Source organism: Crocodylus siamensis, chromosome 12 (genome assembly GCF_052110815.1).
Source record: "Crocodylus siamensis isolate JL-2025a chromosome 12, ASM5211081v1, whole genome shotgun sequence".
NCBI classification, from domain to species: Eukaryota; Metazoa; Chordata; order Crocodylia; family Crocodylidae; genus Crocodylus; species Crocodylus siamensis.
In genome coordinates this window covers 4,993,270-5,008,819 of record NC_143406.1, presented here as the reverse complement: position 1 = coordinate 5,008,819, position 15,550 = coordinate 4,993,270, and the positions used below count along the sequence as shown (strand labels likewise).

Sequence of the window (15,550 nt, the reverse complement as noted above, 5' to 3'; positions counted from 1 at the left end):
CCCAGCCACCCACAAACTGTTTCCAGGAAGGCCGTGCAGTGTTATACTCCCCTTGCTCTTGTGCGGTGTGATGGCAGCAGATTGTGCAGTAACCACCCCAAATTATCTTGATTTAGTTTGCTAGATGCTGGACTCCTGCTGACTGTACTTTGCAGGCTGGGAGAGAGGCTGAAGCCTGCTGTGCATAAACATTATCCAGCCAGTCAGCCCTCCTTTCAAAGCATCTGGGTGGACCTGGGGGAGAAGGAAGCGGATCAGAGGCAGATAGCACCCTGCTAGCTGGGGTGAGGAGAGGCTGCAATAAGAGTCGAGGTGGGTCCTGCCGTTGTGTCGCTCAGGTGTAAGGAAGAGCGCTCTGAAGCTCCCAACTCTGATTCCAGGATAGATGCACACGAGGCTGTAGAGAGGCATCTCTGCAGGGTCCTCCCAGAAGGGGCAACTGGGCGATAGGTGCAGCTGGCTCTATGGTATTTGGTGATGGTTTCATCGTGCTGTATTTATCGTATTGATGGAGGAGGGCTGGCTCGTGTTGAAGTAGCCAGGTGCTCTGGGTGCCTTTGCTCAGTGCCTGAGCTCGGACATGTCAACTCACTTTTCTCCATTTCAGTTTTCCCACCTGTAAAATGGAGCTAATGCTTCTGCACAGGCGGTGAAGCTAAATGCACCATGGTTTGTAGAGATTGGTGACTGGAAATGGAAGCAGAAGGACAAAAGTCTGTGTGCATTTGAGTGCAAGTGGATAGTTTTTCAGCTCCTAGGGCTGAGATCCTGGGGGTTCACATTTGGCTAAGGACACTGGTTTTGGGACTCTCAAAAAACATCTGGATATTTTCCTTGCTGGGATCACTTGATCCCAGCTGACTTCCTGCCTATGGCAGGGGGGCTGGACTCGATGATCTCACAAGGTCCCTTCCAGCGCCTAATGTCTTTGAAGTCTATGAACTCACTTTGCCTAAGGAGAGAGTGACTTCACCCTTGCTAGTAGCTCTGCTCGGATGTCCCACGAGAAGCCGCACCTGTCAGCCAGCTCCTAACACCAGGCCTAAAGGTGTTTGTGCATGAGTGGGGACGATAAAACAGGTGTATCACTTTGTACGCAGCCTGTGCCCTATGGGCTATGCTCCAGATGATCTGTGTGATCTTCTTGCAGCCAATTACTGACCAGCCTTAACCGGCTAGCAGGCCAGTAGTGCAAAACAGGGTCACCTGAGCCCATCTGGATTGTGTTTGCCCACCTAAGGGCCTCATCCATCCAATCAATCAATATTTATGGCTTCATCTTTGCCATTACAAGGAGCACTAAAAAGATAGACATAAATCTGTGCATCCAAAGTGCATCTGCCTGTTTGTTCACCTGTCTGACAGGGCAAATAAATTACAAATAGGGTCTGGTTTTGAGGACAAGAGCTGTAAAATGTGCAATACACAGCCCAAGGCATAAAAACATCTAATAGTAGGGGACATAATTAAATCAATGGGTGTGCGTAGGGGGAAGCACTAGAAATCTGCTTGATTTTTCAGGTGATGCCTATTCCCACTGTTGTCTTCCTGCTCACATACTGCTTCTTTGGCCTACTTTTACAGACACCTTAACATACAAAAGCATCTCCCCCTTCCTTTCCTCTGTTTTTGTCTCTGTAATCCTTTTTATTTCCCCTCCCCCCCTTACCTTTTCTCTGCCCTCTATTCCCCTAACCCACTCTTGGCACATCTATTGCCCTCTGATCTGTCCTGTCCTCCACCCTCAGAGCTTTCCAGGCAAATGCTGTCTGCTCTCGAGATATGGAGTATAACATGCCTCACTTGGCATATTAACCTAAGTGAGGATGGAAGAGCCAGGGGGGGAGGGGAGTGGGAGAAGGGGGTGCAAACCATTGAGTTGTGAATGGGAGTTTACCCAGTGTGCATATGTTCTCCTACGTTGCTTATCAGCTCGGTAAATGCCTTTTGTAGCCCATTTGAGTCTGACTGTAGGAGCAGGGCCATATACTGCTTTAGAGAAACGTGCTAGTGACTTAGAGCTGATGAAAAAGGGCAGGTTGTCACCCCCAGCGATTTAAAGCCCCTAGTGAATAGAAACAGGGCTAGCAGCACAGGGCCGTCTCCTCCCCCCACACGTGTGGCTTCACCAGTGTACCAGCCTTGACCTTGGAGAGACCACGTCTCAGCAGTTTAGTCCCCATGGCCTGTTCAGAGATCACGCCATGAGTGGTAGGGGTGGTTTGTGCGGTGGACGTTTACGCAGTAACAACTGCTCTGTGAAAAAGCAGTGTATTGCACACACACAGTCCAACAGGCAGCAGGCGGGAGCAGCTTTCGGTTGCTTCCAGACTGTGCTGGATTCAACCAACAGCTCACAAGGCTCCATATCACATGGCCGCTCTTCTGAGTCACTTTTTCTCTCCGATGCAGAACTGCATTATGCCTTCTGGTGACTTAGTTTCCCCATCCTTGCTACCAGCAGCGGATCTGTACTACAAGTAGTAAGAGTATAGGGAGAAGGCTAGTGTTAGGTGCAACCAGCATATAGCTAGGGTTGGGGGGGCGTAAGGCAAACAAGCTGTGTTGTTTGCTTTTTGCATCCTAATAGCATTAACGTTTTAAAAAAGCACCTACGTGGTTTTGACTCTTGCATCCTGTTTCTAAAGTGGCTGAAGCCTAAGCAGTGCTGAAAAGCAACAAGAAATAGGGGCCAAAGCACCTGAGGCCACTTTGAAAGTTGGACTTGAGTCCAGGTCCTTTAGGTGCTGTTGGAAATTTAACCATAATGACAAGGGGCCTTGTTGTGGTAGGCATGATGCAGACACATGGGGAGAGACATGTCCCAAATAGCTTTGAGCGCAGTAGATAAGGCAGACAGAAGTGCAGAGTGGCGAGGTGACTTGCCCAAGGCCAAATGGTAGTTCAGTGGCAGAGCTGAAACAGGCCCAAGTTGCCTGTCGAAGCATCCACTAACCCAGGCAGCCTCCCAGGTTACTGATCAATCTGTGTTAGCCCTGCGAGCGACCTCCCCGGTTCCAGGACAGGCGCAGCAGACTAGGCGGCATATTCTGATGATGGGATCAACGCTTGTTGGCAGCAGCTTGTCAGGTCCCCAGTGCTACGTTAGTCCCAAGTGGCTGTTGGGAGCAGCAGGTAAATACATGGCGTGCAAATTGTTCCCGGGGAGAGGCTCCTGTAAGGGGCTGTTGCTCTTACCAGACATTGCTGCAAACCAGCGTGGACTGAACTGGGGGGGGGTGTTGTGCGGAACAAGGCTGATCTCAAACAAAATCTCTCGCCCCTGCTCCCTGCAGCACCTCTGCTCCAAGGTCACCCCAGCTGCCTGAGGACGAGCTGGGAAGTCAGGTGTTAGGGGAGGCAGGGCAGGACCCTCCCCTGGGGAGGGGTTGGGCACTGCACCAGGTGGAGCCCGCCGAGCGCTCCTCGTTCTCCAGTCCCTGCTCTGGGCACCTTAAGCAAGGGGCTGGGCGAGTCCCGGGATGGGAGGCCACACCTCCGTGCCATGACCTCATGCACAACACGCTCAGCAACCTGCGAAGGGGTCAGATTGCAGGCGGCACAGGTAGAGCCCATCGCACTTCCTGCCCTGCCGGGGAGGAGTCTGGGGGAAGGCAGGGAGCAAGGCCGAGGGAGAGTGACAGCCGGCGATCTCTAGCCATTTGGGGACAAAAGCCCTCCCACCATGAAGTCGGACAGAGAGGAGAGCAAGCCCGGTACGTGCGTGCCACCGGGCTAGACACGGGTTAAGCGAAGGCTGAGCTTGTGACTGCGTGCAGTTGTGTGCAAGGAGCTGAGCGAGCGAGTCTTCCTTTCAGGCCTCGCCTGTTGTCCAGCAGTGCTTCCCGCGGGTCGTTACGTTAATTGAAACAGTCTTCCAGTCTCCTTCCTCCCCGCTTCCCCTCCTTTCCCCTTCCCTCTTCCCCTGCAATCCTTGGTGCTCCTATCCGGGCAAAGCTGCGTATGGAAAAGGGAAAAAAAAACCCGGTCTGTTAAGCGCAAGCATGTGTGCGGAGCAGATGTTGCAAGGGAGTCGTGTGGGAAAGTTCTTGCTTTTAAAACTCACAAATGACTTGTTAATTTGCTCGGGGATGTTTTAACCGTTTGCGGGACTGCCCTGGACTCTCGTAGCATGAGGAGGAAGGCCTGATGCCAGGTGTTTTGTTGAGTACAGAGATCTTGAGCGGCGGGTGTGCTGCGATCCCATGAGCTGCAGGCCAGAAAAAAAAATAAATCCCCAGATTTCAGGTAGGTGCGAGCGCTCAGTCGCTAGGTTCAGGATTGCAGCGCGGCAAGGAGAGTTTTAGCATCTGCTCTGAGGAGTGCTTGCCTTTAAGAGAGTGGGAGTGGCAGACGTGCACTCTTTGCCTGGGCTAATCTCGACTGGCTTTGATGCTTTGATTTTGATGAGTCTGATTGCGGGTTCATTTATCTGTGCAAGTTTTTAGGGTTTGTTTTTTTCTGAAGTGTTTAAGACCACTTGTAAGCCCAGGCTCACATACTGCCGAGTTGTTTGGTAAGTGGGTTAGAAAGAGCTGGCTTCCTTTGTAATTTTTTTTTTTTCATCCAGGAGGATGAAAGATTGACAAGAAATGGGAAATGGCTGCATTTTTCCTTTGGCATTTCAAGAGATATAGAAAGGCACGTTACAGTGGTAGGATGGTGCAAGTGGTGTAGGCTCTTTTGTATATAGTTAGCCCATCTTGCATTGCAGCAGAAACTGGAGAGAAGTTTAAGTTCATAAACTGGTTTGAGAATGTGCTGCCAGTTTCTAAGCTGACCCCTCCTTTTGACTGGGATGGCTGTTCGGGAGGCGTTCAGGCCGGGGCTATGGGGAGATGAAGCTGAGGAATTTTCTCCAGCTGCCTGTGGCAAGTACTTCCTCTTTTACGTGCTGACGAATCAGACCAGCAATTAAAGAATTGCTGGGGGGGGAAGGGGGGGGTTGCAAAAAACTAGTTGGTCTAATAAAAGAGATCACCTCTGCCACGAGTCCTGATTCTTTTTGCCTCTAGACCAATACAGCTACAACCTGGATGCCTGATGAATTGGATTGAAATTTTGCTGCAAAGCGCTGCTCAAGTAAATCCTCACCCAGTGTAACTCAATATACCTTCATTGATCTGACCCTTTCTTTGCAAAGGAAGATCACTATAAGGGTCTTTCAGGTTTCTTTTTCTCCCCTGTGCTCCTCCGAGCACCCTCTCAAAATCGAGTCCTCCAGCAGTGGACTCTGTCCCGCAGCACGAGAAACCTGCCCGCCTTCACTTAGACCCGGAGGACGGGGAACAGGGAGCTGCAAGCAGAATCTGATTGGTTGAACTGCGGATATACATGCTTGGTTTTATTGTTATTGTTTAAAAAAAAAAAAGTGAACGTAGGGAGTTGGTAAGGTGTCAGGTGAGCATGATATAAATGACTTTGCGGTGCAGGCCATGGGTTTGTATAGTACTGAGATACGGTCAGCATGACTAGTAGTGCTGTTATCTCCTGTGATAGTGCCATACTGTACTATGTTATCTGGGGGTGCAGCTGTGGTCCAAATAGTCTGTGTTGTAGCAACACGTGTATCAGTATAGATAAATGCACATGCTCTCTGAATACAGTTTCTGAAGAATTGTAGGATGCAATTTAAAACAATTTTTTTTTTCCTCCTTAAATCAAAGGATTGTGACAAATCTGTGGCAAACTGTGTCTTCGTGTCCGTCACCCTGCTGGACAACTTGTTCACTTGGGACTTCATGACAATAGTGGAGGAAAAAACATAGACATTAGTTTCCAGGAAGACTTTTACCATTTGAACTAAAATAAAATCCTCGCTAATTCTGTCTGTCTAGGTAATATGGCATGTATGAGAGCACTCCAGCTCCCGAAGAGTTGATGCCAGGAATAGAGATGCGCACGTTCTTGCTACCGCGTGTTAGATGAAGTGGTGATGTATCTGTGACTCGTGCAATAAGCCCAGGCAGTGCTTTGAACAGAAGTATATAAGAGTTTTATATTCTTAAGAACTCGTAAGAGGAAATGTGGCTTGGGTTTGGTTCTCCAGACTGGAGAGACACGCCGTACATAGAGGTGTCTAGAAAGGTGGTAAGATGCCTCTGTTGGTTGTGGTTACAACACTTAAACGGGCACCTGTTGAGTAGATCGTAACTACCGCCGCTCTGTACTCCAGACACCTAAACACTTGAGCAGGTTTGGCCCTTCATCTCTAGAGACCTTTGTCATTCATCTCATTGCTTGGGATGAGAGGGACTAGATCAAATTTAAATCCAGGGGTCAAACCCCTCCAAAAAATCTAGTGGGCCTCTGCAGCTTCTTAGTTGCTCTGGTAGCGAGCTCAGCATCTGCTCTTCAAGAGATTTTTAAGCTGTTGGCTCTTCCTCCTTCTCCTGCCTGATCCCATCCGATGCTGATCTCAAAGGCAATTGAGGCCGCAGAGCGCTTTCCAAGATAGGAACTCGAGTTACTTTTTCTTGTCATGCCTGATCCCATTGAGTAGACTGAATCCCCGCTCTTTTTTCTGGAATTAGTTACAAACGTAGAAGGCTTATTATTAGTATCACTCAGTCTCCTTCCCTCTGGACTTTCAGCCAGTCTTGGTTTAAAAACAGGCAAGCTGGACATGGAGACGATGTATCTAGTTCTGGCTTTGTGATCCTGAATGGAAAACAAGCTAGGGAAAAGCTCAGTCGTTAGCCAAGGGGAATATCCTGGCAATTCATTGCTTCCTTGAGGTCAATTAACTTTTTGGAGCCCTCTGGCCCAGCGAAACTTCCTCATCAAGTGGATTGTAAATGCCAAGGTTGTTTGAGTGATCTGATCCTTCCGGGTTTTTTCTCAGCTCAGTTTGGCTGCCTAACAAGCCTTTTGCCCCGTTTCCTTCAGAGATTTTCCCCTGGAAACTCCTCCCTTGTATTTCACCGTTGTGTGCGAGATATTTCATTCCCATCCATTTTTTTAAGACCCTTTTAGGGCAAAGCTGATCCCAAATGTAGTGCGCTTTTTAAAAATAAAAAATTAATTTATCCAAATGAATCCAGGATACTGACTTTGACTGCAAAGACGCTTCTTTTTATGTGCTGCACTGTGATAAGTCATGAGAAGCTGGAAGCTAAAGCTGTCTAGCCACTGACTAGTGGCAAATATTATATTAAAATTTCAGCTTTCAGTTGGGAAGGGAATGTATCACTTTATCCTCATAAAGGATATTGGCTGTTGAGATATTGGCTGTTTGCAATAGTGTCAAGCCTGAAGTGGAAGCAGGGCTGAATGCAATATAGAAGACAAAAATGACATGATTTTGTATCCGTGGTAGAACCAGAGTGATGGGACCAAGACCGCTGCTTGAATTGCATGACCTTTGGTGGAGCAGTCATCCACTGTGGTCAGGGGATGCTCGATGCACTCCTGCGTATACATTTGGTTGTTTTTCAGAAGTGCCATAAGGCTCGAATGGCCTCGCTCTGTTCTGCCAGGCACCAAGCAGCACAAGACATTATTGAAAACATTGCGTCTTCAGCCAAATTCACATCTCGGGAACTGGAATTCTCCATAGCCAGAATTCGTGCCTCCTTCCAGGCTTCTCTCTTTTCATCGACTGAAGCATTTATTGGAGCTCCTTACCTGAACTGACTGTGGCATCCTGCACGATAGGCAAGTTTGCCTTTAATTTCCATCCAAGATATTTCTTGGGCTTAGCTAGAATCGTTCCCTGTCTTTTTAGCATTCCCTTGCTGCCGTTTTCACCTTTTCTGTTGATTCATGTAGTTTATCCCCATCCATAAGGCATTTGTATCCTCCTCTTGCGAAATCCCTGCTCCCTTTCTGGATCCAGCACAGTAACAAATACGCTTATTCATCTTGAAAAGCTGCCCCTGGAGCACTGCATTCTCCAGTGTGAGAGTGATGATAAACTTCTCAAAGCCCTCTTGCTTTAATCCTCCCACTCTGTGTGTGATGTTGATTAGGGAAGGTGGAGGAAGGGGCAGCCTTTTCCCTGTGTTTGTAGAAAGGAAGAGTGGTCCAGTGCTTAAAGCCCTACCTTGAGAGGGCAGGTTCAGCTCCCCACCTTGCCAGAGATGCTTGGTGCAGGCAAGGCGCTCAGTTTGAACATGAGTTGCATTGCAGAGACGGGGAGGTGCTCGTGCACGGCAGCGTCGGGGACACACAAGTACGGCGGATGGGTTTGAAGAGCGTCTGGTACGGTGGGATTCCCAGTTCCCAGCAAGACCCTCTGGGCTGCAGCCCAATGGTCACCTTGGCATCGATTTAACTCATGCTCCCATCACCAAGGGTCACTTTTATCCTCCTTGCCAATTTGCTGCCCATATACTTCTCCCATGTTAGCGGGTATTCTCCTTTCTCCCGCGTGACAAGGATCAGCCTCTCTGCAACATACTTCTTTTGCTCTGCCTTTTTTCCAGACAGCTGAAAAATGTTGATGCCTGGTGATACATAAACCCCTTATTCCCACCTCTGGAAACAGGCACTCTTGGAAATCACAGTTTTGCTTCTTCTTGCTGTGTTGCCAGCAAAGGTGTCTTTGTTTTTTCGTTAAACTATCTCTATTGCTTTCTCAGGGAATTGCATAAATGCCACTGGGTTCTCCTCTGGACTCTTTTGTTGAACTTCATCAGCAAGAGCCATAACCTTTGCTCCCAGCAGACTAATCATTGTCCCATTAACTTGGCTTTTCTTTTTGGACTTTATTGGAATGTCTATCTACCCCGGGAAGCTTATGTCTCTATTTGTCTTTGTCTTATTTATACTACAGATGTGGTCAGGAAAGCCATCAAATATACCGTATCTGTGCAGTAACTTGAAACCACATGAAAACTGCCTGGTTTTAAGTTTCCTTATAGTATCACACCGAGGCCTAGTTCAAACCAATCTAAGCAGATTTATGGGTTTGCATTGAGAGTAGAAATGCCTCTGAACTTCAGAGGAGGCGCACTTCCTTTGTGAACACTTAAGCCTCACATTTATTCTGTCAGGTCATGCACTGTCTCTACTCCCATTCCACAGAGAGAGAAACTGAGGCTTCAACAAGCTAATACATCCTTTATATACAGTCATAGAGGAAATTATTGCAAATATAACCTGGATCACCACCGTTCTTACAGTTTAGCCACAAGACCGGGTTTCCACTCCTTCGTAAGTGGGCAAAAGCCAAATTGGACTAAAACAAAATGGGGAGACCATCTTAAAAGACCAGTTGTTGAATTTTAATGTGTGATATGCACGCAGTAAAACTGCAGGCAAGACCTACAAACCATGTCCATGGCTCTGTGTAATGTGGTCGTGACAAAACAGTAACGCTGTAAACTGACCTGTCGCTGCTTCTTTTTTTATGTGACACTTCACAAGCTTTTTTTTCCGCGGGTATTGTCTGCTTCACCGCCTCTGCTTGTATTGTGTTGATCTGAGCCATGAACTGTGTACATGATTTTTCAGCCACTGAAGAACACTTAAACAAACAGCTCCAACTCGAAGGGAGGAAATGTCTTAATCAGCATCTTTGGAGTGTGCACTTGGGCAGTAAACATTGCATTGATGAGTAACTTGGCTGTATTTTCCTAACCTCAAATAAACACCATGTTCCACGCACTAGCAAATGACTGGATGCAATAAGGAATATTACACCTTCTCTGTCAAGCTCATCTCTTTGTTGTGATGAGAGTCCATTATGAAAATCACGACCACTAATGCAATCTCAAAAGAAAAAAGTAGGGGCCATCACTTCTACAGAAACCCAACTGCAGCTCCAATGTACCAGTATAGCAATGCAGAGCTATCGTGGCTACTGTGTAAAACCCTGTGGACTAGGCTTTAGGGTCTTCAGTTCCTGGCTCTGCTACTGGGTGATGCCAAGTCACACCCCTCTGTGCCTCAGTTTCTTCATCTCTAAAATGGGGATAGTCCCCTTTTTCTCCTTTGTAAAGGCTTTGAAATATGCTGATGAAAAGTGCTGCGTAAGAGCTGGGTATTAGTAGTATCCAGGAAACGAGGGAATGCAACTGCCCAGACTTGTTCAATCAGCCCAAAGAGTAAATACCAAGCAGAAATGGAGGAATTCATCTTGAGTCCAGGATTCGTTTGGAGCCTGATTCAACAAGGTGTGCTTAAGCCTCTGGTCATTTTAAGCTAATGTAGCCAATAAGTACCACGCGGATTTGAAACCTGAATTCTAAAATCATGAGCCTGAATAATAAGGATTGCTTTTAAAAAAATGCTGGTGCTGTGACAGTATCCCTTGGTTCTCAACCCATGGTTTTCCTCTTCATAATTCTTTTTTTGGAGCTGTCCCAAGGGGATAGGCTTGGAGAGGGGGAGTGGAGGAACGAATGGCTTCTTCAAGCTAATGCTTGCAAAGAGATGAGAGTCTACCTGCGCTGGCTCCTATCATGTTGCCCTTGAGACTGCATGGCTCGTATCATATTATCTCTGCAAATTTAAGTACGTTAGGCAAACAGGAGATGTGTTGAGAAGCTGGGATGAACATGTCGCTTGCATGTGATCTAGGGATTAAACCTCTTGATGTTCATGTGCTGAATGACCATAGCGGCAGCCCCAGGTAAATGCAAGGGCTTTTCCATGCACTTAAGACTCGTCAACTTAAAGTTAAGCGCCTGATGAAGCGAGAGCACAGAGTAAGCAAAGGATTTAATGGGTGCCCCCAGCTATTCGGGCAGCATAGCATAAGTGGAAGGGACAAACTATGCCACCTCCTTGGTACCTCTCTCCCAGGACACGCTTTGAGCAGACTTGATGTGATGAGTAGCCGTTCTGTGACCAAAAGGTCAGGCACAACGTGCTTAGCCCAGATGCAGCTTTAATGGATGCGTCAGTGATTTACCTGTGAATCAATTTAAGCCCCTGTCTGTGTGGCAGGATCTTATTGAATATTTGGGTGACAGCTTGAATTGAAATTGTAAAAGCCCCGGTCACATCCTACGGTCTTTCATCAAGCAGAGGGACTAATAAATGCAGACCCTTGTTTTTATACTGCTAGCTTCAGGGTCGATTCTTTTAGGTACTGGAAACCCGTGATTGCTTTTCAGCCTAACAGAAGATGCACGCGCTGGCATTTCCGAGGAACATCCGCACTCTTTGAAAGATGCCTTGGGTAGCCTAGTTACCTGGCTCGCACTTCCCCCAGCTGTGGCACGAAGCCCACAGACCTTATCGACAGCTTCGTAGGAGCGAGACGAAAATCGAGATTCGAACCTGAATCCCCAAGGCAGGGAATGCTCTTTGGTCATGTCGATATGGTAAAGTGCTGCAGCTACTTTTGATAGTCTTACACAGGCATCGGAGTCTGCCAGAGCCCTGCCAGCACAAAGCTTGAAGCATTTAGCCCAATGAACCATCAATCGCTTGTACCTGTGCATGCAGCACATCCATTTTTTTTCCAGTTTTGAAGCTAGGCAGTGCTGAGCTGAAGTGTCTTGGTGCAGATATTCTTTTCTTCTCTCTGGTTTGGCAGGGAGCGATCGGAGGGAGTTTTTAGCAGCACAGGGAAACTGGCTTGGGTGAGCCAGACTCAGCTGACTGATGCATGGTCCACACTGCAGGGCAATTTTCATTCAAGAATGCTAGTTTGACAAAGACGGGTCAAGTAAAAGGAAAATCTCTTGCAGGTGTGTTTTGATACGGTTTAAAATAAGGAAAGCGTGTGCAGCAGCCACAGCAAGTGAGTTTGCTTAATCGAGGCTGTTCCAAGACCAGTTGAATTCAGTAAAAACACTTCCGCTGACTTCAATGGACTCTGGATCAGATTCATAATCCACAAAGGGTGAGTAGGTAATAAGGTTAATTTGGGGTGTTTTTCCATTCAAAGTTTCTTGTGGCTTCATAAAAATAGCCCAAAAGAATTGAGGCTCAGGGTTTTGGGCTGCTGCTCTAAACGCTCTTCATCTTCAACGTTTAAAAAATCCGTTTATTTACCTAGATAAACCTGTTAACCACCAATCGGCACGTAAAGAATTCGATATCTAGAAAACACCGTGTAAGATGCGTAGCATAAACCAATATTTAAAGAGTGCTTAATTTTTTAAAGGTGAATTATAGCTTTCATCATCACCTGGTCTAGAAATGTTTTTCATGTCCTAAGTAGCCATTTTTGACATTGTCAAGAGTTTTTATGTACACATTGGCATGAAGGTAAGAGCTAGTCTGCATGAAGGAATTGACTGACATGTAGCTCTAATGGAATAATTATTCCCCCTATAGCTATGCTGCCATAACCCCCCTACCTGTCATGTGGGCATTTTCCTTTAGAATAATGACTACGCTCAGTTTTCAAGCCCATAGAAGAGAAAGTGTGATAGCAAGTAACAAATGCATAGTTTTTAAACCTTCTGCTCTCCTTGGAATTTTTCTCCAGTGGCTTATCAGATGTGGAAGTGTGGAAAGGAGTGTTATTCACGCGGGTGAATTAGCCGTGCGAACTAGGGCGCTCTTGAGTTCTGCAATCAGCTGCAGCCTGAGTTGCATGTGGCAGCTTTTTTTTTTACATTGATTTGTCTAAAGTTTGCACTTGCCTCTCTTTTGGAGGGTTGGTTGGAAATGATTAGCATTACTGAAAGCATTGCTACAGGTCTGAAAAGTAACAGTCGCTCACTATTTTTAAGATGATTCAGCGGTTACAGAACAGAGGCGAGGAAAATGGTGTGATTCTCTGAGCAGAAATGAGAGGGAAACTGTCTCAGACGGACATGCAGGCTATGCACAGTGAGAAGGCTTTGCTTCTTTTGGAGCAAACTCATTGTACGTCCTGATCCACTTTAAGACATCCCTGGATGTGACGTCCCACGTCCAAGTCTTGCTGCACCTTGTTGTATTTCTGACCTCGTGGTATTATGCATCATGATGACGAGTCCTTTCCACTGCCCTGGAAACTACCTCAAGGATCATATGAGCTTGAAAAGTGCATCAGGGGATTCAAAAGTGTCATTATCCATCTGCCAAAACAGGCACGCTCTGATTGTTGGTACAGATTTTCAGAAAACAAAGGTGAAATTTAAATTCCTAAATAATTAGCCTCATTTCCCCAAAGCCCTAGGGATCTAGGTTGTCGCTGGGAGTTGTTGGGTGTTCAGTGTTTCTGCAAGTCAAATCGCTTTCCATCATTCTTGGATTGAGTTCGGGAGCGCTTTTTATCTGTTAAAGAGAAAAAGAAAAAAATAATCCCCTTTGCCAGCTAGTTATTCTTTTACTGTCCTTCATGCAAATATAGTCTTGTTCCTTTACGACCCTGCGAGCCTGCGATTTCAGGCCGAATGAGATGGAAACTTGTTGGGAACCAATTACAAACATATGGTCCTTCTTGGATGTGAACGAGAAAAAATGCTTTGGGAAAAACAACTGAAACCAGTTAAGAGTATGTACAATTTTGATCAATGAATCCCGACCTGGCTGCGATTTATTAAAGGCTCATTTAATTCCACAGGACTGAGTGAAATGCGGTGAGTCAAATGTTTAGCAAGGAAAGCAGCACTGGAGATGAGCAACATAGGTTTTACTGACATAAAAAAGGGGCGTGGGGAAGGAGGGGGAGCTGACCCGTCCCAGACTGAGGGCTTACGTACATCAGATATTGTGGCATTGGTGCAGCTGCAGAAATCTAGCCACCAGATCTGAGTGCTGCTTTGATCCGGACTCTGAAACGTTTTTGGCTTGTTCTTGACTAATTGCAGTGCAACATGCTAATAAGAAGCCGATGTCTCCTGTAAAGCTCCCTCTGTAGAAACCATTTTAATTATGCAGTACAGATCACTGTCATTTTCCTGTCCTTTATATTTTCCCCCCAGGGGCGTTTGCATGACAGCAGGAGCTCTTTATCCTGTGTAATGGAGTGCTTTTCCTGCTGCAGTTCTCCACCCCGCATCTCTCTAAGAGTTTCCCAGGGTTTCTCATCCATCTCAGGAGCTTTTCTCTGTGGAGGCCCTGGGGCTTGCCTCTTATGGCCCCTTCCTGGCGTCCATCTGCCTATGTGTTGGGAGAAGGAGACGTCAAGATGTGTCGGTCTGTGGCATCCGTCTTGAAGGATGTTACGGCGGGCCATCAAACCTGTACGCCGGACTCTTGGCCTTCTCAGTGCAAGGCAGAGGTGGGGATGTGGATGCGCTATCTGAAGGCAGACCTCTTTTGAGGAATAATGCTGAGAGAGACGCACCTGTCTGCAAGAAGGGAATGCCCAGGTCTGGCATGGAGGTTTCTTTGACACTGGCAATTAAGGAAAGGCCGGGTTGGGTCCTTTGCACCACTTTGGTTTAAGTTGTGGGGAATAGGAGTGCTTTAAGCCAACTACGGACTTTGTTTAACTAGGTGTCATCTGCATAGTAGGGTATGGTACACCCTTGTCTCTAAATACAGTGCTTATTTCCTGTAGGGTATTTTTTTTCCAAGGCACAATACTAGAGTTTTGGGTGTCCGAGGCGAGCATTTGTTCTTATTTTGTTCTCTTTTTTTTGTATCATGATTCCTGCTCTTTGTAGTGGAAGACCTGGAGACTACCTCTAGGGCATGCTAAGCTCAGAAACTCACAGCTGCCTGTCGTCTTGGGTTCAGAGGAGCAGAGCTCTCATCCTGGAGTGAACCTTTCCACCTCCCGGACTCGTGCGGGTATAGTAGGGAGCACGCTCCGGCAGGCAGCCTTTGATCCAAGCCGTGTTAGATCAGACGGGTGTGCTAGCACACCTTCCTCTAGAGTGTGGGAGCCACTGGTGCTTTTCAGATTACCATTAGCCATGACCCTGCATCTGGGTTTTCAAAAGCAGCACAGCTTCTTTAACTCCCATGTTCCCATGAAGTCAAAACTATGTTCTCTGGAGCCCTTAAAAACTCACATTGAAGAGGTGATGGGTCAAGGTTTTATGCCTGTGTCTGTCCATTGAGGAGAAAAGTCCCAGAAGATCCTTTGGACTGAAGGAAGTACCGTGTTATTTTTTGTTATATTGAAAGAATTGATTAACTTACTTGATCCTAAGAGAATGTAGGGGCTTCTCCCCCTCCCCACCATGTTGCAAGTGTTGTGTTATACTCTAAAAGCTTTTTTAAATGAGCGTATTTGCCTGCATATAATGTGCACCCTTTCTTCCCAAACCAGCTGGTGTAAATTGGGGTGTGCATTATATATAAAGAAATATGGATCCTCATAGGTCCAGAAACTTGACATTGGCACGGCAGTGGCTGCCACTCCTCCCTGGCCACCCAATTTCCGGCCCCATGGGGAGTCCCAGCCACAAGATCTGGAGCCTCAGCTGCAGCCCCAGCCCCAGCGTGGCAGATGAGGCCAGAGCTCCCTGTGCCCTACCCTGTGTGCTGAGCTGACGGCAAGCTCAGCTCCTTGCTCCTCAGTTATTTACCCAAAGTAAGATCTTTTTGCCTTCATGCTGTCTTTTCAAAAACAGGGTGTGTGTTATATTCATGGGCATTATCTGCAAAAAAAACAAACGGTATTTCTCCGAGACTAGACTTTACAAGAGGTGCCACTGGAGTTTACGTTAATTTTGAAACCCATTTAGCGATTTCCTCTGGGGCAATG

The 15,550-nt window shown here is 46.9% G+C and overlaps 1 protein-coding gene across 4 annotated transcripts in view; it reads left to right on the top strand.

The window, feature by feature from the left end:
* KAZN (kazrin, periplakin interacting protein) overlaps positions 1–15,550 on the top strand; it is a 644,812-nt gene that overhangs the window by 508,018 nt on the left and 121,244 nt on the right. Inside the window, exon 1 of one of the 4 annotated variants that reach the window (XM_090024116.1) lies at positions 3,534–3,716. The exons of 2 other annotated variants lie outside the window; for them this stretch is intronic. In XM_090024116.1, the coding sequence (XP_089880242.1) occupies positions 3,686–3,716 (31 nt within the window). In that variant the 5' untranslated portion in view covers positions 3,534–3,685. Of the gene's footprint in view, positions 1–3,533; positions 3,717–4,026; positions 4,249–15,550 lie in introns of those variants that run through there. One more of the 4 variants, XM_090024114.1, reaches the window with a different exon arrangement.